General features: G+C 41.1%; 2 protein-coding genes across 10 annotated transcripts; both read right to left on the minus strand.

Moving 5' to 3' along the window:
* Positions 1–77: 77 nt before the first annotated feature.
* On the minus strand, positions 78–18875 carry LOC307046276 (sorting nexin-14-like). Of its 8 annotated transcripts, none has more exons than XM_079692642.1 (31): positions 18723–18875; positions 17938–18290; positions 17592–17775; positions 17346–17466; positions 16039–16112; positions 15541–15619; positions 15408–15451; positions 15222–15309; positions 15051–15135; positions 14812–14968; positions 14556–14631; positions 14301–14345; positions 14092–14172; positions 13791–13905; positions 13245–13400; positions 13025–13149; positions 11014–11072; positions 10500–10526; positions 9515–9661; positions 8756–8888; positions 7490–7676; positions 6755–6838; positions 6425–6525; positions 5474–5585; positions 5246–5286; positions 4790–4909; positions 3884–4007; positions 3101–3265; positions 2720–3003; positions 895–951; positions 78–347 (listed from the first exon to the last, which is right to left on the minus strand). In XM_079692642.1, exons 3-31 carry the CDS (start codon positions 17753–17755, stop codon positions 306–308), a joined length of 3093 nt encoding a protein of 1030 aa, XP_079548768.1. In that variant the 5' UTR covers positions 17756–17775; positions 17938–18290; positions 18723–18875; the 3' UTR covers positions 78–305. The 8 variants fall into 8 exon arrangements, with proteins under 8 accessions (XP_079548768.1, XP_079548771.1, XP_079548770.1 ...); XM_079692645.1 differs by having other exon boundaries at positions 78–344; positions 2720–2811; positions 2908–3003; positions 17938–18863; XM_079692644.1 differs by having other exon boundaries at positions 2720–2811; positions 2908–3003; positions 17938–18855.
* A 250-nt stretch (positions 18876–19125) lies between these two features.
* On the minus strand, positions 19126–27945 carry LOC307046278 (heterogeneous nuclear ribonucleoprotein Q-like). Of its 2 annotated transcripts, XM_079692650.1 has the most exons (12): positions 27786–27945; positions 25858–26017; positions 24784–24902; positions 24205–24312; positions 23839–23952; positions 23359–23535; positions 23076–23211; positions 22462–22667; positions 22186–22335; positions 21949–22070; positions 21262–21587; positions 19126–20637 (listed from the first exon to the last, which is right to left on the minus strand). In XM_079692650.1, exons 2-12 carry the CDS (start codon positions 26003–26005, stop codon positions 20609–20611), a joined length of 1635 nt encoding a protein of 544 aa, XP_079548776.1. In that variant the 5' UTR covers positions 26006–26017; positions 27786–27945; the 3' UTR covers positions 19126–20608. The 2 variants fall into 2 exon arrangements, with proteins under 2 accessions (XP_079548776.1, XP_079548777.1); XM_079692651.1 differs by lacking the exon at positions 25858–26017 and having other exon boundaries at positions 27786–27933.
* Positions 27946–27992: the final 47 nt, after the last annotated feature.

Here is a 27992-nt window from a genome sequence, read left to right on the forward strand (position 1 = left end):
TTTTGTAAAACGGATATCACAGTGAACAAGAGGTGCTTTACACTATAATGTAAGCGGTGAAAGACAATTACACAGTGTGCTTATAACACTGTCATATCATTTATTTATATTATTTTGCAATGTTAATGACACATACAGCAGGAAAATCCGTGTGTTCCTCTTCTTGCTGCGTCATGTGTCCCGGTCAGACACTGTACATGGGGTCTGCATGCTGGTTTCATGTAAACGAACCAACACAGATCTCTGCAGGTGTTTCAGTTCAATGTCGAGAGAATGTGAGCTCATTGTCCATTGTTATGTTCATTTTACATCCATGGAGCCATCACAGAGGCCTCCTTCTGTACCTGCTGAGGAAACAAAAACAGCATAAGTACTAAAGAAAACATTTAATGTTAAATAGGTGTTCTATTATGTGTATATACACAGTTTGTATTTATCACTTATAGTCACAGATGCAGGCAAATAATGATTCAAGTTTGATTTAAGAATGAAGATATAAAACAATGCCTGGTAATACTATGCCGTTGTATAATAAACGTACACAGACAATTTAATTGTTTGTTATATGTGATTAACTGCAGTCGCTGAATGCAGGTTAAAAACGTTAAGAATTATCTTATTCTCCTAAATAAATACTGTGATTTAGAGGGCCTACTTTATCCTGTGATATGATGCATCTACTTTCATTGATAATTTGTGAGATATCATACAATCACAGGTTTTGCTTGTTAATTAATGTAATGTAATAAGGAGCGTTACAATGATGATACAGAAATGCATTTTTTGTACAAAGACATTCAGATTCCCCCTGAAGCCCAAAGGATGAACCCGTAAAGAGAAGGGATGGATGTTCAGAATATATTTATTCAGAAACCAAAGCCAGCTTCTGTTTACCTTGTTTAGCTCAGGGAAAAGCTCTTGAATGGCGATGTCCAACAGCACATACGTCAGCTGAGAGAGGCCGAAGGAAGGAGGATGATGAAAAGCAATAATGTGAGTTATCTTAAAGAGCAACTTGCAGGTTAGAGACACCAGTGAATAAATGTGTAGGAAAATGATGAATACACTAGATTTTCCCAAAAATATACAGAAATATACACTACAGTGAAATCTGGCATCGTTTTAGTAAGACATTTTCACTTCCGCATTAAAAAGCCTCCGCACGTGATCTCCCGCGTGTGACGTAACATGTGGGAAAGCGGCCGGTCTAACGTATGAATAAACATGGATCACAATGCTAGTTTTGACACAGAAGAGGTTGAAAATATATATTCGAATGCATATGATTATAATTATGAGCCTGCTAGGCGTCCAAGAGACCAGGAGCAGCCAAGGATTAGAAAAAATAACGGCCATCGGAGAGAAATGGAGCTTTGGTGTGTGAAGAACCAGTGGAGAACAGAGCAGCTGTCTTGGTGAGTGACCGGCGTTAGCATGTTAGCTAACGTCAGTCACATCACAACATTGTAAAGTTAGCAATCATATATCAGGCTATAACTAAAGTAGTATTGATAATATAGTAACGTTACTGGCAGGACTGTTGATACTGATCCATAACAGAAACTAATGCGCAAGTATCAGCCGTATCTCGCGTTACCTAATGCAACTCCACACTACGGTGCTGTGTACCGGAGGAGAGACGCGAGATACGGCTGATACTTGACGATCTGGCGGAGAAAGTTTGTGGAGCCTCCGTTGATATGCCGTTGTAAATGGCTTGATGGAAAGCAGGTGTGTAGTCGTGAGGGTGCACAGCTGATTGCAGCAAGTGAGTGGAGGTTGAGCCGGGAGTGACAGCCACCACGCCCACAAAAACAACACAGACAGGGGGAAAAAAACAAACACAAAGGAGCAGTACAGCCACCACAGCGTTACCTAATGCAACTCCACACTACGTCTTACGGTGCCGTGTACCGGAGGGGAGAGAGAGAGAGAGAGAGAGCAGCGAAGGGGGGGAGAGAGAGAGAGCAGCGAAGGGGGGGAGAGAGAGAGAGCAGCGAAGGGGGGAGAGAGAGAGAGCAGCGAAGGGGGGGAGAGAGATGTAATACGGTTTCCTGATAAAGCTGTGGAGAGTATGTGCTGCAGGGAGGTGGATGCAAAACGCACCCAGGAACGAACGCTAGCTCCGGTCCTTTTCCCGTGAGGGAAACTGTGGACTCGATGTCCTGACAGGCTTGAGTTTGTGCAACCTGCACAAACACAAGCTCACCATGATTACAAATGGTGAAATGCAATGTAAAATTACCGAAAAAATACCAGCTCACTAAATCACAACCGCTCAAACCAACTACAAACTACTACCGCGGATTGGGCAGAGAATGAGTCCGAGAAAGTTAACTCCCCCATGTGACGTAATATGACGCAAAAAAAAAAAGCAATTTTTAGTAGCAGAGCTCAAAACGGCTCCTTTTCCTCTGAATTCCTGCCCTTCTGTCTTGTAAAACATATCAAATCCTGCATTAACATTTTTAATTGTAATTTTCAGGCAAAGTTAAGCATAAATGTAGTAAAAAAAAAAACCTGCAAGTTGCTCTTTAAGTTACACTCCCTAAAATACATATAGTAAAAAAATATATATATATTCAAATGCTAAACTCCAGAACAATTAAACAAATTAAACAAAAATCATGGTAAGAGCGTAGGGTTTATTTCAAGTAGTGGGAGAATTGGGAGTGTTCTACATGTTGTATGTGTCCTGAAAATGACGGGACTTGTTTACCTGTTTGTTAAGAACTGGCTGTTGCAGTCCATCGAAGAGGAGACGTACACCTTCAAACTTGGCGTCTTCTCCGATACACTTGCCCAGAAAATCTAAATACAAGCGGCTTATGAATATCTTTTTAATACAGTTGCTTTCACATCTGCACATTTGAGCAGTAGGTTGGTCTAATATAGTATAATAAATACCTGGAATATAGGTTATCATCTCCTCGAATGTCTTCTTCGCCCTCTTCTGCTTGTCCGGCGCCGAGCGGGGCTGACTGCTCTCACAGAAAACTGTGTCTAGAAGGACAAATATTATGTAAATCATTCAATCTCTCCCATTAGCAAGTTTAATGGGATAGTTCAACAATCTTAGATAATTCACACGTGTTCTTACCCCTAAGCAAGGTGATGAGTGAGACCAGCCGGTGCTCCTGGACCACCTGGTTCAGTTTGCACTGAAGGTAGTGGTCTGTGTAGGCTTCCAGCGTGTTCTTCACCAGCATCCTGCCGGCCATCAGCAGGTGGTGCAGCCAGTCGGGGATACGGAAGACGACTCGGCCTGAAAGCCATGAAGAAGAAGAGAGAGATAAAGAATAAAGGAGTGAGTAATGGGCTTTACCTCGGGGGTCCAGGGGTGAATGTGTCATGGTGGTGAATAATGAGAGAGATCACCCCCTGCTTCATTATAGTACAATCCTGCAGCAATGCCTTTTTACTCACTTTTTTATTTCTTGTGTAACGATAAAGAATTCTGTGACTCCTGAGCGGTGCTTTTATACTTAAGAGTTATTACCATCAATAGATACTGCATGTTTTCTTAATCACAATTCAAATGTCCCACAAAGATAATTGGTTACTTTAACTTGCAGTTAGCTATAAAATGCAATGAAATAATAACATTTTATATTTCATATAGAAATGCTAAGGTATTTGGATTTACTTAATGCATGTTTTTTCGTATAGTTGTTTTAAAACATGCTTTTTCATTATCGTTCTTAATTTCTTATCTTGCCAACATGTGTACAGGAAGATAAGGGGATGTATTAGAGCTCCTATCACTATCTCCTGTGCTTCAGCATAAAAAAACTGAACTCCAAGTACACAACTTCAATCAGTGGTAAATAATAAAATGCCATGAACTTATTCCAATAAACAAACTCCAGGAGAGCTCACTTACCTAAAAACATTAAGTAGTCATACAGCCCTTCAACAGTGATAATTTCCATGAAGTAGTTCTGATTGTGTCGCTTCTCAGTCATCTCTGATCGGTTGGCGTTGTTTTTGAAGACGTCGTTGAAGAGCTAGGAGAGAGAAATGTACATCAGACTGAAGCCTTTTTAAATCCATATGACCACGATCCTGCTGTTTCAATAACCTTCCCTAATCTTTGGGACTGACAACTCTGCTGAGCTTAATATGGCAATCAAATAGGGTTTAAGATAACTAAAACAAAATGTGAACAGTGAAAAATATTGATGACAGGAGGTTTACTGTGTTTATCTCTGCATGTTGAGACAATGACACATTTGTTTTATAGCTTTAGTTCTGGTCAGTGTTCATGTTAAACACTTCTAGTCTTGTTGACTACATGTCAGATACATAACATATTCTAAACACAGACATGTATTGGCCCCCCACACTGTTATAACGATAGAAAACCATGTTTAGTAAAGATAGTCAAAGTGTCCATATGTCTGAAATTTCAACAACTACTGGCTGTGAAGTGTGTTTTTCTAAAGACAGCAGGAGAAATGGATCGCATTTAAAACAACTGAAAACTGGCATTATCATGAAATGACAATGAAAACAAAAGGAAAGTTCATACAGTGATGTACAGTGACAGGTTTAAACCATCACTTGAAAACTATCTCTAAAGTATAAACCTCCATGAGATTGTGGGAGTTTTTATGGAGCAGTAAGTGGTAATGGGTGAGCTTCAGTGTAAACAACTATTAAATGTAATTAAGGCGTCTGACTCTGCTTGAATCAAAGGTTTGCAGATAAGATGTTTCCTGGCTGGTGGAAAGAGAAAAGAGAAAGAGAGAGCATGAACTCTGAATGTTACAAAACTTTAATCGCCAACCTTTTTATCATTTTCTGACGTGGGGCTCAGGATAGTGAGCTCGGGGCGGCTGGGTTTGGGTTTGGGAGATTCACAGGAGTTGAAGAAGGATTGGATGAAAGGCTCCAGATGCTGCCCTTTCTGAAAAATAAATAAAACAATGTGTATGAGTTTCAATGACAGTATTACTTCTCTAATGTCTATTTGTTTTACCAAATAGTTTGAGACGCAAGTGACGGGAAACATTTGTATTGCAGTAAGATGAGATAAACCAGACACACACACACACACACACACACACACACACACACACACACACACACACACACACACACACACACACACACACACACACACACACACACACACACACACACACACACACACACACACACACACACACACACACACACACACACACACACACACACACACACACACACACACACACACACGTATCAGGAATGCATTTCTCACCTCTTTGATCAGTTTGCTGGGAACCGACTTAATGATTTTTCCTGTGAAACATATACACTTTGTCTCAGTGATGTATGCTTCTGTCGCATGTTGCCATTGTTTGAAACACAAATACATTTTCACTGCAACCCAAGGTCAGGATGTTCAAACAATTTCACAGTGTGTTTGAAATGTTCTGCTGGTCAAACATAATCCATCTCCGTAGTGTTTGTCACAGGCATACAGTACCGAGGTTCACGTCAGGTAACATCTTGTCCAGGAACTGAGACTCCATACTATGAGGGGACAGGAAGTCGGCGAGGAGCTGACTGTTGCTTAGCTCTGGGTGCTGCAGAAGTTTCTGCAAAGAACAACACATCATTATAAATTGTTTTCCTCCTGGTGAGAATTTGGAAAAACAGCAGCTGTCCTTGTGGCAGCTAAATGGGACCCGACCACGGTCCTGAAATACGGCTCCCTTTGTTCTTCAGAATGTGGTAATCACTTTTAAACGTTATTTTTTAAAGTGAAAGTGGTGTGTTCCTGGAACAAATGCTTCAAAATGGAAAATGTTTATATTTAATCTTGATGTCTGGTCACATAAGTGCTGCCTGCTACAGCCAGATGCGTAGAGTGAGTCGAAATATTTGCCTGGAGCACTGTGTGTGTGTTTGTGGTTGTGAGTATGTGTGTGTGTGTGCGTGTGTGTGCGTGTGTGAGCGTATGTGAGCGTGTGTGAGCGCGTGTGAGCGTATGTGAGCGTGTGTGAGCGTGTGTGAGCGTGTGTGAGCGTGTGTGAGCGTGTGTGTGTGTGTGTATGTGTGAGAGAGATCTGGGCCTGACATACAAAAGTTAATCCACATATAACCTTCACTATTACTGTTTCATTTCTGTCACCAAATGCCGTAATAGCAAACTGTTACTCTGATCAAAATATGAAGGTAAGGGTGCTTCTTTTTTCATGGAGATTAGAGAACATTAACATCTGGTTTGTAGCCATCAAATTCTACTAACAGAAAACTTGTTTTACATTTGAATAGATCAGTCTTTAGCTTGAAATTGGAACATTTTCAAATGGGACTGATGCATTTATTTGACAACTATATGAGCCGCTTTCATTGCACAGAGGTGGCAGTCATAGCTGTGTGTTTGAATCATTTTCATCCTACGTTTCTGTATCCTGTTTTCCCAGACATCTACCTGAAGGTACTCCTGAAACTCCTCCCGCTTTGATGTGAGGAACTCATAATTCTTGGGACCGATGATCCTCTTCGAAGGCAACTGCGCATCTGGAAATGAGCCTACAAAAGAATAAAATGTATAAAATATCTAAACGAACAAGCTTCCTTTTACTTTGACCACAAAATAACAAACTGAACGCATGAATTATGCAGGCCATTAAATCTACATGACATCTAAGATTAAGGTTCACTTGAAAGTAATGTTCTGTGAAACTTCTGGAATGTGTGAGATCATTTTGGTGGGAAATGCCTTCCATATGACCGTAAAGGGAAAAAAAAGAAACCTTACCATGAAACTCAGTAAGCTTTGATTCAAGAACATAGAACTCCAAATATCTTCTGTACACAGACCAGTTCTCAGTCTCATGTCCCACTGCAGACAAATACAAACAGAGAAACAGTAAGATTAAGAAGTTCCACAAACAGTGAGAGGTCATTGTTACCATCTGTAGCAGTCACTCAGCTTTTACTCTTGTTTCATCTTTTTGAAAACTAGTTTGAGCAACAGTAACTGTATGTAGCCCCAATTAATGATATGCAGTCTCGAGTTGTTGGCAATGTGGTGCTGTTATCTGTCACAGGCACTTATTTTTCTTGCTGAGAGATAGATGAGGAGATTGATACTACTCATGTTGGTACAGTTAACATGAAGCCAGCAGCTAGCTAGCCTAGTTCAGAATAATAAGTGGAAAGAGAGGGAAACTACCCAGCTAGCCTGGCTCTGTCCCATGTAAACAAAAACAACCAGCACTTCTAAAGCTCCTGAATAAGCGTGTTGTTTATTTAGTGCATCTGAACCAAAAAAAGTGAGCGCTCCTCAAATTCTAATAAAATCATGTACCAAGACCTATTTACCCAAACTGGACTTTTGATGATTTAAAAAATAAATATTTTAGTGGTGGTGGATGGGGGGTGCAACACTTTATCAACAGATAAGGACACCACATTTCGAAGCGTCATAGAGCAGAATGACCCCTCCCTCATGAGAGGAAGTGAGCCAGAAGGACGGTCTGCTGAGTCTCACCTGCCTTCCGGTCATTGCGCTCTACATCGATGCAGAACACCGGAATCCTCTCCCTCTTCACATCGTCGTCATAGAAATCAATGTATGGGATGGTGATGTTCCAAGCAGAAAGGTTTCGGGGGGTGCTGGGGGTGGAGGCTGCTTCCATGGGCGAGTCATCCTCCAACACCATCATGGCTTCCTCCACCTTGAATGGAAGGAAGTCGGAGAGGTTAAGGTCACATATACAGTAAGCAACTTCATAAGGAATATGTCTGCTATTATTAGGCAGTACAATAAAAAAACCAAGGATGTTTATCAGACGCACCTTTTTAACTCATTTGACATACAGTGTGTACACCTATTATTTTTACTTTAAAAGGAAGTAAGTCTTAAAGAAATCAAGGTCCTTATAGACTCAGCAACAAAAAATAGAAATGCAAACGTAGCAAAATCCTTTACAACAGATACAGGAAGGGCAATTAATAAAACATTTCCAGACATTCAGCAACTGACCCTGTTTTGAATGAAAGGTCATTATATTTGTACATATGGTTGATTTTCCCATACACATCGTTAAAGCAGATGGGCACTTATACACTTTACAGGAAATTGAAAGAAGTTATTAGGTCAGGACTGTGATGGCAAAACTCACATTTTACAGACAAGCATTGCTCAAGCATAATAAAAAATGTTATTTGAAGTAATTTTGCAACCATAATTCGTATTAATTTGAATCAATATATTAAAAAAAGCTTCAGTGGAGCTCTGGACAAAAACTGTGGATACACTGTGTGTTTTTGATTATTTGCAGATGATGTGCTATTTAACTTGGCCAAAGGTAATGAGGTAATGCTTGGAACAATAAAATTCCACTGGAGAAAGGCACAGACACTTTCTGGGAATACAAGCAATAACCTCTGATATCATCAAAAAAGGGAAAGCCTGGAAATAACAGATGGGAGGCAGATCCGGTGAACAGGGTGGCTTACGATTCTTTAACTCACCGACACCACCAAGTGGTAACTGCAATGATGGTGTAGACCAGTGCTTTAGTTTGAATTGTACTTTTAAATCACTCTCTTGTAATCACTTTTTGTTATTTCTAAGCATTGTTTTAAAGTTGAAATGAATCAGAGACACCTGTAAGAACGAGAAGCACACAGGACAATTTGATTTGTGTTTAAATCCAGACACTAAAGAAATGTATAGTCAGGTTGAAGTTATAACTAACAAATAACGTTTGAATAATCTGAAAATGAGTAAAACGTTTTAGATCAGCCTCACCATATCGTCCTCTCCCTCCACTAGCCCGTAGGATGGCAGCATTGCGCCCTCCATGGTCGTGCTCTTGAACACTCCTTTGATCTTACTGCCAATGCGGCTAATCCCAAAGGACTCGCCCCTCTTTGACGTGTTCCTGCAGGCCAAACATGATGGTTATTAAACAATGAGTATTGCAGGAGATGTGCATGGCTTTAGCACAGCACATGCAGCTTGAGAGAGGAGTGACAGGGAGGGAGCTGTAGAGGACAGGAGGGAAGGCAAGGCGATCTGAAACATCACTGAACAATGGGGAGAAAGACGCGAAGGGAGCCAAAGCCAAAATATCACTTCACAGCCATCTCACAATGAAATGTCTGGTTTGATGTGAAAGTGAGTGCTGCGAAAGCATAACAAAACACAATACATAAGCAGTGATTTCATGATAAGATGTTTGCTTTTACAAATCAAAAACAAAAATGATACGTATGATCAGTTAACAGTCAAGGCACACAACATCAAAAGGTGCTCTGTGTAAGTGTCGGTAACAGTAAGAGAACTAGAAATCACAATATACACATGGTGATGTACCCAGTATACAAGAAGTTGGACATTGAAAAGTCACTGCAAAACAACAGACAAGTCTTCAGCCTGAACAGCACATTAAAGTCGGAGGGAGGACGCATGACAAATAAAAACAGGATTCCATGCATCAGTCCCACCATGCGGGAAAATTGGACAGCATGACATCACACTGTGACACAAAGATGGACCCTGACTTACTTGGGTGATGAGTGGCGGTGGGATAGCGAGCCGTATGGGAAAGTTGTGAACGTGGACTGGGCATGGAGGGAGTTAAAAGATGCAGGTGAAGAGCTGCCGGATGCGGTGAACAGTGAGGACGGAGACTCAGGGCTCCAGTCCCAGGAACTATAAGCAGAACAGGGTCACATCCCCGCGGGCAAGAGGAGGGAGAGGACCGCGGATCATACCGGAGCAGGCAGTATGAATCATAGAATCAGAGTGGATACACAGTCACAGCACGGTGGTGGCAATACATGTATGGAGCAACAGGCGGAAAGACGGGGAGGGTGTTATCTGAGTTGCAGACATGAAGGGTATTGGGACGTATAGTTGCTCAGCGTTTACAAATCTAGTGGCAGTGAGAGCCATTTTCTACTATCTATCTGTTTATGCTGCTTTGAAAACTGCCTTCGTAACAAGAATGCTTTTGTGAAGGAATTTAAATATGAAATCAACCATTCCTCCTGAAGCCCCCCCTCAATTTCAACGCTGTCATTTGAGATGTGAGCAAACCTAAATTCAAAAATAATTTAGAATAAAGCCTTAATGTTCTCAAACTAAGATTTTTTAATTGCATGTTTTCAGCACCATCACTCTTGATTAGCTTGAATACCCCATGATTAATGATGAGTCATGCTATGACTAACAAGATTAACTGATTATGTTTACTTCTCTCCATCTTCTCTTATTAGCGTTTTCAGCACAGGCAACAAATAAAACACATATTTATTGGTGAGTTTACACTAGCAATACCATGATATATCCTTGTCATATTATGGACTAGGGCTCGTTGAACTGAAGCCCTGGTTGCAGCGGACCCAGGGAACAGGGAATTTGTTAAAAAGGCAGCACATGTTTCTCTATAGACCAGTCAGGCAAGAATGATATGTCTTTGTGTCTTGCGTGCAGCAGCACTGCTCAGCCAGCCACTGTTCTGATCAGCACACTGATGCCTTATACTCACCGAATGTCATCCAAACTGAGGCTATTTCTGGAACAATATGCACAAGGAGTTAGTGGCAGGGCTCCGGGGCCACATACACACCGCACCCCATGATAAAACATGACAGTTGATCCCTGGGCTCAGGTCTCGTAACGAAATAACTATTTTTTTATGATGTTAACAGCTTCTGTTAGGTTGCATTAAGTCTAAATGTATATTTATAATTAAATATAAGACAACAAACACATACTATGTTCTGCCTTCACACTGCATTTGCTATTGGCATACAGAGAGCTGTAAAGATTAAACCATGTTTTATACATTATTCATGAAATTCAGACAGATTAAAGGAACGTGGGTTGCATGTGGTAACAGACACATAAATCCATTTTCTGTCTTTAAAAAAGTACAAGCTAGACACTCTGTGATTCAACAGGATTATCAAAAGTTCTGTAAGAAAACCTAACTAATGGATCAATATACTGCTAGGGTGAGGCTTTTAATGTTACACAAAAACACGTAAAGGGATGCCTACCTGCTCATCCTGGAGTTCCTTGCAGGGGACTCGGCCCCTCTCAGGAGCTGGCGGAAGTACTGGAGAATGACATGGAGACAGCAAACAAATGTATGTAAATTCAACACAATATATAAGCTACATGGAAACAAGACATAATAAATCCATTTTGAAGCAGTAACAAGTGTGGCAACAACATTTGAAATACTATCATTATTTTGTACACACACTATTCATGCAGGGCAGTGGCCTGCTGTGGACAATGGCTTAGCATTTGTCCACCAAGCTGTATTCAATGAAACAGCCTCTGAGGGGTGAAATTCGGCTTGGCATTTTGGCTCAATGCCAGTGTCGGCTCATAGGCCAGTTTGCGCGTTTTGAATTGATGACGCGGCCGACAGTGGTTGGTGGCTTAGAGATCGAAAGAGGATAGCGCAACACATTCAGTGAACACCACATCAACTGTAATTCTAGCATTGGACAGATGCGGTTTTGTTTACTCGGACAAAACAACATTCAAATGGTAGATACGGTCAGTTAAAACTGACCGTAAAACAATTATATTTTGAAAGAACTGTAAAAGGTCTCATGTCATTGCCATTTCTACTGATCATAATTCTACTAGAATAGATTTATATTGTGCAATGTTCCAAACTCACATTGGTTTCTCACACAGCATCTCTATGTAGTATGTGTATTCACTCTCTGTCCTACAGGCCTTGTTGGAGCTCCTGCCCTCCTCCCCTCCCTATGAGCCCACTGTGCTCTGATTAGTCAACCACCGTTACAGCGGAACATTAGTGTTCATGTGTTACAATGGCGTTTGTTAGCAACCAGAAAATGACAAACAGAGGAGAATGCTGCGTGGGGTCTGGGTGCCGTGTTGGCAGGACGTTGCGGGGCTCGCTGCTCCGCCCTTTGAGGCGCGAGGAGCGGACGTTGTGAGCTGGATTACTGGTGTAGTTTCCTGGTTGCTGCGTGGGGTCTGTGAGACAGCGAGACACCGCGGAGCTCGCTGAGAAAAGATAAGGCTGAGTGAGTGTGAGTGTGTGCGGAGCTCCGCGGATTGGTCTATTTGGACCAATTGGTGTGTTATAGCAGAATGTTTAATACAGCGTATTTCTGATATTTATTAGAGATCACATGCTAAGCTATATGATGTGTGTTACTGAGTTGGGTCACACACAGTTAGAGAGACAATGGTCGTTCTGAATTATCAATAGATGTATTGATTTGAAGTGAGCTGACACCGAGGGTAGAGGAAGTTCAGAGAAGGCCTCAGGTTATAAAAACAGTTAACCTTTGTTAGTTAACTAATCCTAAGGATGTCATGAGACAATGACGTTTAAACATATACAAGTATAGCTTTCAGAGAGATAAACATGTGACATTAGTGTGGTAGGCTGCATGATCAAATGTGTGTGCGTTAAATATGTTTAGGGAAAATGTGTGTGTGTTCATTACAGTGGCTATATATGCTGTATGATTGTTGCTACTGTCGGGGGGCATTTCCGCGATTGGTTGCTTTGGCAGCAGGTGATGTACTTCCCATTATTGTTTGTTTGTTGCAACAACTAAATAATAATTACTGATCAGCTATATCTGTGTTTGTGTTTTATTGATTCCTCTCCGTTTCATTCTTTCCTGTTGTGTGAGTGCTGGATCGCCACAACAGGTGCATTTGGTCAAGAGTGACGTCAACCTTTCCCGAAAGAAAAGAATGGAAAAAGACAAATCTCCAACGAGGCGTTCTGGGACAGCATAGACACGTCTTTTCTGTGTTAAGAGGTTTACTCGCTACAGGGTGTACTTTAAGGTTTGTGACTTTGCAGACCGTTTACATGCAGAAAAAGTTACATAAAAGAGAAAATAAGCAGAAAAGCATATGATGGGACCTTTAAGAAATCCGAGTTTGATGGATTGATGCAATACAGTTATGAAAGAGGGGATTCATTAATTGGATTAAGCCTCAGGCATTTGTTGTCAAGTTGTCAGTGAGTTGAGTGATTTAGTCTGTGGTGTAGACACTAACCTCATCACTGTGACAGAACATGGGGGTGAAAACATTCTCCAGCAGGGACAGGACGTGCTCATAGGCTTCAAACAAACACCTCATGGTCTGCAGTTTCACCACCTCTTCAAACGGACCCTCTGCAACTAGAAAGTTCAAAAATATATATGTTAATGAATACACACTTGTAGGTCATTATAAGCCCTTTTTTGAGAAAATGCTCATTTAGAAATGGTTATACTGTTGCGTATTTCTTCCACTATGAAGGGGTCGAAGCGGATCTTGTCAACACTCTCGTCCAAACAGTACGTCTCATAGATCTTCTTCACCTCCTCGTGAAGCATCGTCTTCTCTGTGTCAGACAGATCTGGGCACAGTATCCTGTCGTTGAATTCCTCTGAGGAGTTGAAAGAGTCAGACAGCTTAGTTTCACCGGGTAAGGATCTTTGAGAATGCATCACTTTGGTATTCATGAGGGTCTAGATTGGAAAGTCAGTTCAAGTGAGGTTCTGATGCTTTGAGACTGACTGTGTGAGGGCGATGAGAGGAAGGCTACAGTAGGTCTGCTTCTATTACATGTCTCTGCTATACAGTCAAATTATAAATGAATAAACCAAAAAGGAGAAGCAGAATACTTAAGTTGTATAACTTACTTTGAAGGGCATTTAGAATTGAAACTTTTTTTGTGTGTTGTTGGCTTGACTTGCCCATAGCTAGGTAACTCCTTGCATGTAAAAGCAGCAAATGTAACATTGGAAACCACCTGAAAGGATTGGGAACCACTTACCGACTGCAAGGCAGAACTGGAGCACATGAACAGCGCCTTCTTGCTTCAGAAAATTCATAAAACGGAAGAGAAGGTCTTGCTGTTCTCTAATTTCCTTCAACTCCAGCTTTAATACCTGATGAGAGAGAACAGAATCGAAAGAGAGAACAGGGATCACAGTTAAGAAAGGAAGTGTTCTTTAAGCTCGCTGTGACCCGGTACACTGAACTACAACAGTATAAAAACAGACCTACAGAACCATACAATATCTGGTGGCTTTGTGGGGATGTGGTACTTTTCAATTATTTGAGGAAACACTCACCGAGTTCTTTTTGTTACGAATATCAGAGTACTTTTGCAGAAAAGGAACCAACGTTGATGTGGGCTCTGTGGCTTCCTCAGGCTAGAGGGATGAAATTAGATCCTTATTCTTATCTGATTGACCCATGAATTACGTACACACTGTGTATCAATGTTTAAACACACAGAATGTTAATGGATTTGCATGTGCCCAGTTTAAAATATACTCACAGGGGAGTTGTCGATGAATATCAAAAGTAGATGATTCACTGTGTCCTGAAAGAGAGCAGCCGGTATTTATTTTAACATGTTCTGAAAACACATCTGCCACTTAGCATGCTCGTAGAGAATAATGTGGACTAACGTGCTTACTAAATACAAATCAAATATATTATAAGACTGACAAAACTGTAGCAGCAGAGAGCTTCAACAACAGTTTTGGATTTCGAAAATCCATGATGTGTCCCTTAATGTTTCTACACTCACAGGATCAGCCAAGTAGTCCATGGAAGGAAGGAAGACAGAACCAGCCAAAACTTCTCTAATCAGCAGAGTAAGAGATCTGAGAGATAAGGCAGCAGGAAATCAGAAAATTAGAGAGTAAAGAAGGATCCTCATCTACTTTTGTAAAGTGTCAATGCTGAAATAATTTCCATTAGGTGGACAATTAGGAACACTGACGCGGCAATCACTTTTATAAAGATATGAAGCCATGGCCTTTCTTGTCACTGCACTAAGTTACCTGCAGTCTGTAGCTTTGGGTGGCAGGATGTAGGGGAAGAGCATTTCAGTCAGCTTCCTGAGGTAGAGGAACTCATCTCTGCGACTGCGAAGGGCTACGTGGAGGTCAGGGCCGTATTCCTCCAGGGCAGCTTGTTGAAGATACTCTGCGTTCTTTACTATAAAGGAGAAGGATTTGTTACTTGCTTCCCTTTCTTTTGCTGTGAACACAATGACAATACTCAGTAAGTGATGCAATACCTTTCTGTCTTGCTTTGCTTATTATTTCTATGTGCTTCATGGACACTTTAAGCAGCTTTTGTGTGATAAGGGATGCCACATCCACCTGGGAGGGAAACATGTATTAAAGAAAATCATGTTAAATCAATCCACATCCCAATATTTGAACTGCAAACCGCCTTGATTCATCACCTTCTGGGTTCGCCGGACCAACACAGCTGCAAAGAAGCGCAGAGTCACTCTCAGCTCGTCAACAAACGCCTCATCATCTGTGATGTCTCTGAAAAGAAAGTCACACGGTCCCTTTTTCACAACATACAACACATTAAACCACCTCACCTTTTATTACAGCATGTTAAAGATACACAGGTGTCTTACCTGTACCAAGGATACACAAAGTTTTCCAGAACTAGCTCAAGAATCTGGAAATAAAACAGAATTGGACTGTGAGATAATTTGGTCTATTATAGATTAAAGAAATTACTTAAAATTCATGTTTGCTTTATATTACCTCTGAAAGAGAAGCATCAACCTTAGAGGGGACTTTCAGGTCAAGCCATGGTTGATAGTTTTCCAGTAATAAAGTTGGTCTATTAGTAAATTGAAACAACAAAAATATCACAGAATTTAAGAGAAAACTAAAACAATCCTTTCTAACCACTAGAGGGCATTGCAACATTTTCCATAACTTGACCACTCAATCAATTATGACAAACCCAATACAATAGGATTAAGGCATAATTATAGAGAGTGTCCTGTTTACCCTAATGTTTGCTACTAATCAAATAACTTTTTGATTTTCACTGTATTTTACTAGCACATGTAAAACCAGGATATGCTGCAGCATAGTAATATACATATTCACATTGAATATCCAGGTCTATGGAGTTCCCTCTTGGGTCTGCTGTCATGAGTTTATTTTATTGTCTAAACTATTGATGACAGAAATGATAGGGTCATAATACAACACACTGCAACCACAGCACGTGAATATGAGCAAGTTTCTCACCTGTGTCTTTTGCATTTGATTTTTCCACAAACAGCACAGCTGTGGCCTAGTGGAAACAACTCCTGTTGGTATGACTGAAAGAGAAGATTAACAAACTAAGGAGACTGGCAATCATTCACTTCTACTGCAGATAGAACTTTGTGTGCAATAATTAAATACCAGTTTGTATATTCAACAATAATCCTAGATGTCTAAAAGCAACACAAAATTATGTTGAATTGTCCTGACTCCTGATAGAGACTCAAGGCTCTGTGCTCAGCCCTCTCCTCTCCTCCCTGTTCACACACGACTAAGTGGCCACAAACAGCTCCAACACCGTCGTGAAGTTCGCTGACGACACGACCGCCATCGGCCAGATCACCGATGGCGACGAGACGGCGTACAGGGAGGTCGAAAACCTGACATCTTAGTGCCAGGATAACAACCTCCATCTCAACGTCAGGAAAACCAAGGAGCTTATAGTGGATTACAGGAAGCAGCAGAGAGAGGGACACGCCCCCCATCACCATCAATGGGACTACGGTGGAGAGTCAGAAGCTTCAGGTTCCTCGTCCACATCACTGAGGACCTGACATGAACTCATCACACTAAAATCATCACCAAAAAAGTGGGCTGAGGAGGTTCAACGTGGACTCCAGGATACTCTGAAACTTCAACAGGTGCACCATAGAGTTTCCTGACCGGCTGCATCACGGCCTGGTATGGCAGCTGCACCGCCCTCAATCGTAAGGCTTTACAGAGAGTGGTGAAAACTGCACAGCACATCACCAGGGCAGAGCTGCCATCCATGGAGGGCCTCTACTCCAAGAGGCTCAGGAAGAAATCCCTCAGGATTATAAAAGACCCCCATCACCCCAGCCACAAACTGTGCTGTCTGCTGCTGTCTGACAGGCGGTACCGCAGCATCCGGACTAAAACCACCAGACTCAGGGACCGTTTCATCCCACAGGCTATACAACTATTAAACACCTGAACTTTTGAAATAACATCCATATCATTCATCTGGCTGCAATTTACAAATTATTTATCTGATATATCATATTCCAATCACTTGTAGACTCTTATTGCACTATTTCACTCTTTTACTTTACGTACTTGCACAATTTTTTCTGTTTTTCTGTTTTATTGTGTTGCACTGTTGGAGGAGGCTGTGACCTAAGATGTTCTTCGTCATAACTACACTCTATGTAATGTACGTATGACTAATACAAGCATTGAACCTTGAACACTGAGTCACAAATACATTGACATTTTATTTTGTCTGTATCATACAAACTCTTTTCAGTCTTTCTTGCCTCATCAAGTACCTTGTTTTTTGGTTTGATGGAGACTAAGATGTTGGGAAGCAGAGACTCAGGGCCCGTAGAGCAGTAAAAAGTGACGACTCCAGCCAGGAAGGACCAAAACACCATCATAATGTGAATATATCTGTGAAAACATTAGAAACATACAGCCTTAGCAATAAATAAACACAGGGAAATGTGTTAGGGATGTCATAGCCATAAAGAGTAACATTGGGTAATTACTAGCCAGCCTGCTGTTCAGATACTGACCTGTTTAAAAGCACAGTGGACAGCAGCAGGACCAGCAGCAGAAAGCAGAACACTGGATACTGTCGGCCCAGCTCTCTGAACCGGTCCAGCTTCACCCTGCGCCTTATTCTCTGCAGAAAAACCCTGATGCATCCCATTTTAGTCGCTTTGTGGAGTATTTTCATATGACGCCTAATGCTTAACGCTGAAAAAAAAGAAATACATGGTGGAGCGGCTATCTAAATAAGGGCGTGCTGCTGCGTCACGTGACAGCATCACATTAAAAACATATCATTTGGTGCGGTTTCCTCATGTAAGGCTACACACTAAGCAAGTTATAGTCATGAAATGTATCGACTGTACTTACTGTAAGGGTACGGTGGATGTTAAGGGCCATTTTTCACTGAAGTCCAGCAGCGACACCATGATGAATTTATAGAATAAATGCGCATGTTTCTCGTTTACTATCAGCGTAGGAGAGACGATGACGGTGCCGTACACAGCTGTTAGCCACCGCAGGATTAGAGATAATAACTCAGCATCCTCTGTGTTGACCATGGATGTATGGTGTTGACAGTCCTATAACTCCTGTTTGGATAATGGCTGCGGTGCTCTAGCTGTCATTTCTGACCATTGAGGGGCAACATTGGCTGCCCGCTGACTGGAGACTTGTGATGTCACCTCCGCTGTGAGCAGCCTGTAACATGCTGGCTAAGGTTACTGTAGTTTACAGAAGGGAAAAAACAAGTAGGCTTCGTCAGCTTACATCGCACTACCTCAAATAACAAGACGTAAAACACGAATAGGAGAAACAGTTCGCAAGACTAAGCCGATTTGGCACCGGCTTTTCTTTTATTAGCACAGAGCTCTTGAAATAGCCTAATTACAGCGAAAATGTTCATTCAGTATTTAAATAAATAGTATAAACACGGTGACTGTTAAACATTGCGCAGAACCATTACGTCATGGCCTGCTAGCTATTCTCATGTGCTAGTACGGCCAAATAAATGTACAAATGAGCCTTCAGTAAATAAATGAAGAGAAACATCAGGTTGCTCCAAACCAATATAACGGTTAAAAGGTCAACATTGCATTATATGGGGCAACCATAAGTAAACAATTGTCTATTGGAATAAAGACGCAATAACTTACCCTCATTGCCTTTGGGTTGCCAGTTCCTGAATTAAATATTTTTACTGCAGTATCTTTGAAATGTCCGGCCATTTGAGGAGATATTGGTAGCAATTATAGACTTCAGTATAGCGATAAGCTATCTAGTTTTCCACTTCTATGGCTTAACGTTTTAAAAAATAAAATGGAACGGAGTCACAGAAATGCCTGCTCCGAAGTCTAGTGAAAAATATGCATTTTTTTTTTTTAAACTAAGCACACTTATCGCATTTATTTCATATCCCAAGGTAAGACATTTAAATCACTGATTAAATACAAATGCGCAGTTTAAAATGACAGACATGTTGACAAACTGAATCAAAGGCTAGATAATAGCAGAGCATTTTCACCACATGAAGATTTTATCCAAAGACTAAGACACAGATAGAAATCAAAAACTTTATTACAAAAATAAGTTACACTCACCTCCATTTTACAGTATAAAACAATTTATTTGCAGGAATGCAAAAAACGTTGTTGGCCACCAACAATAGTTTAAAACTGCTAACATCTTTTTTTCAAAAGGTGGTTGTTATGATTTTATTGAGGGAGTTAACTGTATAGAAAACTGGGATTGAAGAGCAGTTTCCTTTTTGCTATACCCGGGAAATAGAAATCCTTCACTGCAGTATCCCTTCTACCACTATGTGACTATGATCCCTCACCAAGTCATAACAGCTCACTTTAGGCACACATGCTCACTGGCTGGGCAATATGGCAATTCAGTCATCAAACAAGAATAACTAGAAAAATCTTTTACAAAGTTGCCGTCTTGGGATCTGGGAAGGGATCATTCATGAGTAACATGATATTTACAGATGAAGGATTGGATTAGGTTGATTAACATAATTCTAAGTTTGAAAATGAATTGATATCAATATAAAAACAAACCCACTGGAATAAAACAGTGGCACAAAAGGGACACTGCAGGGCTTTATTTTTGTTTTTTATTTTTTTAATCAAAGGCAGTTGGATGCCTGTGATGTTGAAGCCTTTACAAAAGTAACATTTTATCCGAAAAACTATACAACCAGTAACTACATACTCTGAAGAAGCAAGGCAGCTAATTCAGTTCAAAATAGGATAAAAGCAGGGCTTGTTCAGACTCATCATATGAGATAGTTTTGCATGCCCAGTTTGACTGTTTGCAGTGTCAGAGCTGCAGCTAAAATGACTATATTACATTAAGTACATTGTTTTTTGCGCTACAGCTCTTGTGCATATTTTGTATGAAAACGAGCCCTGCTTTCATCAATATAGTTTCCCTATTTACAGTACAGGCTGGGTAGTTTAGTCCTCTGTACTGAGGTAGTCAACCAACCCTTTAAAGACAAGTTCTGAAAAGAACCACTTTCCTGGAATGCCTGACTTATCCATGCCAGGTGGGTACACCCTAAAAACCTGCAAATGTTCTCTGTCAAACATCCAGATCAAACGATTAAGAACATGGATATTCCGACAATAAAAATTGCGATTAGCACAAAAATATACAATAGCATCAAGCTCCTTTGAGCCACTTCAAACCTTAGAACTTAAAAGTGCAATTTCTTCAATAATTATTTAAAAATGGCATGTTTGGGGACAGGGAAGGGGTAGATTGTAAGGGCAATACATAGAGCCCTGTAAATCAGGGCTGCGTTAGGGGGCTCGGGGCAAAGAGGCTGTGGCGAGTATTTAGAATCCTCCGGTCATCTTTTTAAGGTGGCAGTTTCATAAACAAGTTAAAAAAAAAAAACAGGGGAGGGGAGATGCTTCTTCTGTAAGGCTGGAATATCATTGGACCTTTTTGTCTTGCTCTTTTTTGTTTCAACATCCATTGCAGCTTACGGTGTAACACCACACATCAAGTCAGTATCCACTGTGACAGGTCAGGACCGCCCTCGGCCCCGTTTCCCTGCTGGACCAATGAGAGGAAAGTTCAAATGAGTACATTGTTTTGAAAAGAAAACCCAGACGTTCATGTTGCACACATTCCCACAGATTAAAGCAATTTCACAACATTTAGTCTTTTGCAACTGGGGTGGGACGTAGCTGGCCTACTTAAGAGTAAAGTATATTGTGAATGACCTCTGTCTACTGGCAAGAAACTGACTGGCTGCTCTGAAAGATGATACCGGTCAGGGATTAGTGATGATGCCAATAGGCAGGTGTAAATTCAGTTGACGTGGACAATTATAGTTACTTAAACATCATTAAAGACGATCTAGACAATAAATATCCTCACCTTATTTCCCTATACAGCTGCTTTTATTTGCTTATTTGCTTATCTGCTACATCTATGACATCCTTGTCATTCCTCTTAACTGGCTGTTTTGATATCTGACCCAGACCCAAGAAAAGAGACCATAAAGACAAAGACTGAGCTCACTTAAAATAAACCTAAGCAAATGGCAAGTTGCTTTCCACTACTGTGTAGTAATTATCTAGCATAGCAAACATCAAGCTTCATTAGTAACTGCAGTGTGACTCATTGGATTCAACCTACTTTCAAACTAACATCACACAGAAAAGCTAAATTTACCTCTGCTTGTTGCAGGGCCTCCTCGCTGAGAGAAGCCCATACGGCCCCTAGGTGTGACGGCACCGCGGCCCCTGGTCTGACTGGCACTGCCACGGACTGCTCCCCTCGCTCCTCGTACTCTGCCAGACCCCTGGAAGTCATCATAGCCGTAGTACGGGTCGTCGTAGCCACCCCGGTAGTTGTGGTAGTCGTATCCATAGTAATCGTAATAATCTTCATAGCCGTAATAGTCAGGAGGGTAGGAATAACCTCCCCGCCCGCCTCGGCCTCTGCCCCTCGTGGGTGGTGGCATGTGGGGAGGCCCGTAATAATAGTATTCGTCATACCTGAAAAATAATACGAACTCAATGTTAACGGGACATCTTGCTTGATATATATATAAAAATAGATTTGTTAACTGCATGGAATTAACATCTCTGGTTTGAGTTGCATCGTTTCCTCTAAATCTTTTGCAGATCAAGGGAGGTCTAAATAATGAATTAACCATGTTTAGTGTCCAGTCAGATCTTAGCGGTAAACCATCACAGTAACCTAAGTCACTCCAGCATACAATAGTAATGATGTCATCATTTGGACACAAACAGGACGTGTTATAGTTGTCGACTTGATGTATATTAGTAGAAAAACTTGATTTGTTAGATGCATGGCTTTAACATCTCTGGTTTGAGTTACATCGTTCCCTCTTACATTTGTGTTTTGGCGGCCTGTCTCTGGGCTTTGCGCTCTTTCCTCTTCTGGTCAGGGGGCTTGGCGAAGACAATCTCAATGCCCTCTCCCTCCAGGTCTTTGCCGTTAAGATCAGCCAAAGCCTATGAAAGTAATCAAGAAGATCAGATTATTTTGTTACTCAAATTACAAACTTATATTTAAGCTCATGTTAAGTATTGTATATTGGTGCAGTGACAACTTTTTATTCGTCAATACCTTCACAGCTCCATCTCTTTCCTCAAAGTGGATGAAGGCATAATCTTTCAATTTCTTCACCCGCTCCAGCTTGCCAAACTGACTGAAGGTTTTTTCAAGTATCTCCTCTGTCACCGTGCTCGCCAAGTTCCTCACAAACAGCACCTTGACCTATAGGTGGAAGAAAGGTTCTGTTTACATTGCAGAAAAGTGAACAAATACATCAGCAACAGAGAGCCAATAAGGAAACAAATCTGGCCACACAGACTACTAATGACCCCTGAACCTATACCTTACCTTGGCCATGACCTCTGGGTCTGGGTCTTCAATCGGGTCAGCCCACTCCACGGTGACCACGTTTCCCCAAACCTTCACTTTTCCACTCATGAGGCGGCGACGGGCCTGAGCTGCCGTCTTGTGGTCTTCATACTCCAGGAAGCAGAAACCCCGATTCTTCTTCTTGTCGTCGGGCTGGTGGTACAATATGACATCATTTAGACCCTCTGTAGAGACAAGAACACGGGGAAAGAGAAAGGGGAAAAAGTCAGCAGGAGGTTAACTGAATTTCCACAGAGATTAGTGGCCTATCAACAGACTAGTGACTTTTTTAAAAAGACTTTAAAGCTGCCTGATTTTCACAAGTAAATTATGAAAATATTTGGCTATATATGCACACATACTCAGGGATGCCAGCTCTTTTTGCAATTAATTAAGGGAGGTAAAAATAATGAATTAACCATGTTTAGTGTCCAGTCAGATCTTAGCGGTAAACCATCACAGTAACCTAAGTCACTCCAGCATACTGTAGTAATGATGTCATCATTTGGACACACAGGACTTGTTATAGTTGTTGAGTTGATGTTTACAGAATATTATACTGAAAAATAACTCAAAAGATGGCACAGACTCACCTGTGACTTTTGCAAATTCTTCAACAATCTGCTCTTTTGTTTTACTCTTGGGGATGGAGCCAACAAACAGTCTATTATTGGCAACGGAGATGCACACACCGATGTGTTTACCGGGTCGGATTTCATTGTTGTTGCACTGCAGAAGTATAGAGGACATTGTTAGTAGAGAAGAAAAAGAATTACTCGGCTCACTTGTTGACTTAATTGTACTTTATGTATTTTAACTAACAATTCCACTAGAGCCTCTCCCTAATTGGTGATACCTGCAGGAGAGTTTACATACCAATTTTACAGCTTGCTGTGCAGCTTCTTTAGTGCAGAAAGTGACAAAGGCGTAGCCCCTGTTCAGGCCACTGAGAGGATCCATCATTAGGCGCAAGTCCCAGATGGGGCCGGCTTTCTCAAACAGCGGAACCAACTCATCCTCGAACAGGTCTCTGGGGATTTTGCCTACAAATATCTGCCAGGTTGAGAGCAAAAAAAGATATGGTGCATTAGAACAACTCTAAAATATTAAAAGGTAGCAACAAGGGATATATCACATTTAGAAAAAGAAAGGTATCCAGTCAGGTCTTAGCGGTAATCTGTCAGTGTAACCGAGGTTACTACAGCACAAATAAGAATTTCATCATTTGGACACCAAATAAAACCTGAATGCACTTTGCCAGGAACTACAACAACCAACTCAACATTAAGTAAGTAAAGGGCATCCTTCTTGCATCTTTATGCTCAATGATGATACAAAAGGCGACATGTACTGTACCTCAGTACCAATGGTGGGCTGTGCCCCTGAGTGGGCAGACTCTGGTGGGGGACCTCCATACTTCCTCTGGCCTGTTGTCACATCAAGTGTGTAAGCAGTCCTCTCCAGCAAAGCCTAGATAAGAAAAACACCAAGAATTACAATACAGTTTACTCGACATTAACATGTAAAAATAACAATGGCAAGTTCTACAGTAGACTAGCAAATTGAAAGCATGCAAGATAAGAAACATGTTAATGTGTCTGATATTCAAACAGCTTCCTGGTTTTAAAACCAGGAAATATGTTTACACTCAAAAATATTGCATCACATATGTTTGTCCAAAGCATTAAATCAGATGCAACTGAATGCAAGATCAGTTCTTACTTTGATTTTGGATTCATCTGGTCCTTTATTGGTGTCTGACACTTTGGTCCCTTGTTTCTCTCTCTGTCTGTACGTCTTCATCACGCCACAAAGGAAGGCACTTTTGTTCTGAAGAGAAAAAAAGTATTATCAAACAATACCTATTTAAATAAAACATGTCAATATTGATTCTTGGATGAAAATAAAAATATTAAGTTGTTACACAAGACTGTTAAAACCTGTCTTGTAGATAAGACCATGGATTGCTATTGTGCAACCACAAATGTAACGTGCCATTATACATCACATTGGACTAGAACATTTTAATAATGGAATCAGAAATTAAAAAGGAAAAAAGAAAGGTATCCAATCAGGTCTTAGCGGTAATCTGTCAGTGTAACCGAGGTTACTACAGCACAAATAAGATTTTCATCATTTGGACACCAAATAAAACCTGAATGCACTTTGCCAGGAACTACAACAACCAACTCAACATTAAGTGCCATTGTACATCACACTGGACTAGAAAATGTTTATAATGGAATCAGAAATTAAAGGGTCAAGAAACCAAACAATACACCCACAACGGCAAATTCATACCTGAACATGTGAGAGGTCGCTGTCCTTAAATTGCAAAAGGACTTGCAGAGCACCTTCCTCGTTGAATTCTTTCAGAGCCTCAATCGCTCGATCATCTAAGTCACTGTGTGACACCAAACCTGGAGGGGGGAGACAAGACAGGGAGAATCAGCTTCCAACACTAAAGATTGAAGAAGTTCTCTTTAGTAACTTGTCAAGCACATAAATAACCATATTTACTAAAATAATCAAAGAGGAACATTTGCAAGCAGATCGTTTTGCATGAAACATATTTGATTTGTCGTACTAGATACATGAGGATAATAATTATAATAAGTGAGGAGCTGGCAGGCCTAATCTAATAGCGCTGTAATAAGTCATCAGGATGCACTTTACTCTCCTACTAGCAAGTTTCTGCAGAACTAATCAGAACAGATGAGACAGTGCAACTTGATATGCCAGTGCCCTTCCATACTGGCAGGGAGTTTCTAATGAGCCAGTCTGCAGCCTCCTCTTTGGAGAGGCCGTCACCTGTCCCAGGCAGCCACACACCAGACAGCTGCTGCCATTGTCTCCATCGTGGCCCCGTCTGGCTGAAAAGGCCAGACCAGTACTTTTCTAGATCTGACCGACCAAACAAGTCCTAAAATGACCCCCAAACGTTGTCACTAGAGCTCAGCCCATACAAATTGTTAAATATCCGACCAAGGCAACAGATACATAAGCAGGAATTGGCATTATACTTACACCAGTTCACCCCTCTGCAATAATTGTATGCAATTAGGAGAAACTTCATTAAAATGAATGGAGACTGGACAGCCTCAACAAGGAAGAGGACAATACATGTGCCCTGACACCAGTGACCATGCAACCATGTTGGGGATGCAAATGCTGCAATCATTTACACATAAGTAATGTGTCCTTTAATATTTTGTAGCACTGCAGTACCCATTTTGGTAGGAAACCACAAAAAGTTGCTTCATGATCCCAATTCCCCCACTCCAGAAGGTAATAAAATGACAGTACATGCAAGATATTGAAAAACATTAAAAAAATTGCACATTTGAATATGCAAGTATATTCATTTTGCCTTACCTGCTATGTAAATTTCATCTAGTTTTTCAGCAACTTTCTGTGGTAAACCAGCATCTAATAAAGTCTGGAAGTGCTCAGAATGGGTAACTGCAGCAGAGGTGTCCATTGGTTCTTCTGGACCATTTCCATTAATATGTTCTGTGGCCATGTCTCCAGAAATCTGTGTAAATGCAATGAGCCAAATTAATCCTGGGTCAAGGGCAATACTTGGGATGTGTTCAGGAGTGCAAAGTCTCAAAGAGAAATCATAAAATACAGAATAAATGGTTTGACCATTTATGATCATAGATACAGAGTGCATTTTGTACGAATAAGCAAAAAATCATCAATTAACATGTGATGCTATGTGAATAACAAGTTATCATGATTGTGTGGTCCTAAACAGTCTGAAGACTTAGCATCCTGACATAATATTTGCAGCTCTGAGCTTGCATGAGGTAGAAGCCTGGTACCTGTACATAGGCAGTTGACAGATTTTTGAACAATGCACTCAAGACAGACAATGCACACACCAAATTCCCAACAGAAATCGATTCAATGAACTATTGCAAAAATGTTAAAGTGTCAGGGTGTGTGTCCATGTGGCAGGTTTTTTTCCATTCCATTTTTTTCTGGGTTAAAAAGTTTGCGCAATTGGTGCCAAGTTCACTTGCTAAGGCCTGATTCACAGCCCTCTTGGTCGCTGCTGCTGTAGACGCCTTGTCTGCTTTGGTCTCTAAATTACATGTTAACTTACCTTCTCACTGCTGACTTCAGCACAGGCTAGATAGCTGATACACGTGTTCCGTCAGACAGTGAGCCCCGGTTTCCGGTAGCTGACCAATGAGCAAGTATGCATCCTTTAGCATTTGGATTCGTGACACTTTAGCAGCACATATTGTGACAAAGGTTACAACTTCAATTGTCATGTAAATGACCCACCCAACTATTAGTTTGTACTGACAGGTCCTGAGGCATTAACTTGCAAACATCAAACTGCTCTCTGATCACATTACTATGTCCAGCAACGCTAAATTGAGAAAAACGTGGACGGCAAGCTTCTGTTTTGGCCTAACTTTTGGCTAATGTTAGCCTATACATATTATGCCATCGATATATTGTAGTGTCTGTTAATCAATCTCATATTGGTAAGCACGTGCTTTCACTATGGTTAAAAACATGTCTGCAACATTTAAAAGTATCTCTTAACCCCTCGTGCAAGAATACATATTGGATTTTGAATACGAGACGCTACCAGAGCAATAGGATCATTTTGAACCGATGATAATGATAACCTTAGATTAAGCGGTGAGGGACTGGCTCGCACACGTTGAGGCTAGCTAGCCAGCTAGCTAGCATGCTAGTTTGCAGAGCTAATATTAACGCATGCTAACTAGGGACCTTCATCGGGACAATAACATGATGCGCTATTATGGCTTTGCAATAAATACATCTGCATTTAGAACTGCACGTGTGTAGGCAAGGAGCGTATAAGCGGGTACAGGAGCAACGCAGAATTGCATATTATTGCTAAAATAAATGGCTTTTATCAGCTAGCTGCTTGTAGCATACTACGACAATGAGCATGTCAAATCCATGATCTGTCAAAATAGGCTAGCTTAGGCTAGCATGCTAACTCGAACGGAATTTGAGTGAGGCCATTGTTACAACGTCCTCTGTCGGTACGGAATTAACCAATTCACAAAGTATGGTTTTTAAAATGAATTACATTCAACGCGGCCTTTAAAGCTAGAGGATTAGCCCGCTAGATGTGTGGTTTGTCAACGTGCCGCCATATAGGAAGAGTCCATTTTCAAAAAGCCGGTCTGGAGAACTCGTTCCCAACCACCACCAGTTTCCACATTGTTTGAAACAGCACTGCACGATTCAGACTTTTTAGCACTCATTTAAGCAACACTCAATAGACCAAATCGAAGCATTCGTCCTACCTGCCGCTGGATCACCAACGTGTGTGGTGTTGATTGTTTAGGAAGATAAATGTGATATTTAAAAGACAGAAAAAGTGTAAAACTCCCGGCACTGATCCGGCTTCAGTCATTCACTCTTGATGATGTAAAATGGCTGCCACGTTCACGCCTCGAGTTTTGTCTCATCGATGGGGTTTCTTGGACATCCCTGCACGGGCTTGCCTTGTA

Source organism: Notothenia rossii (genome assembly GCF_949606895.1).
Source record: "Notothenia rossii genome assembly, chromosome: 7".
NCBI classification, from domain to species: domain Eukaryota; kingdom Metazoa; phylum Chordata; class Actinopteri; order Perciformes; family Nototheniidae; genus Notothenia; species Notothenia rossii.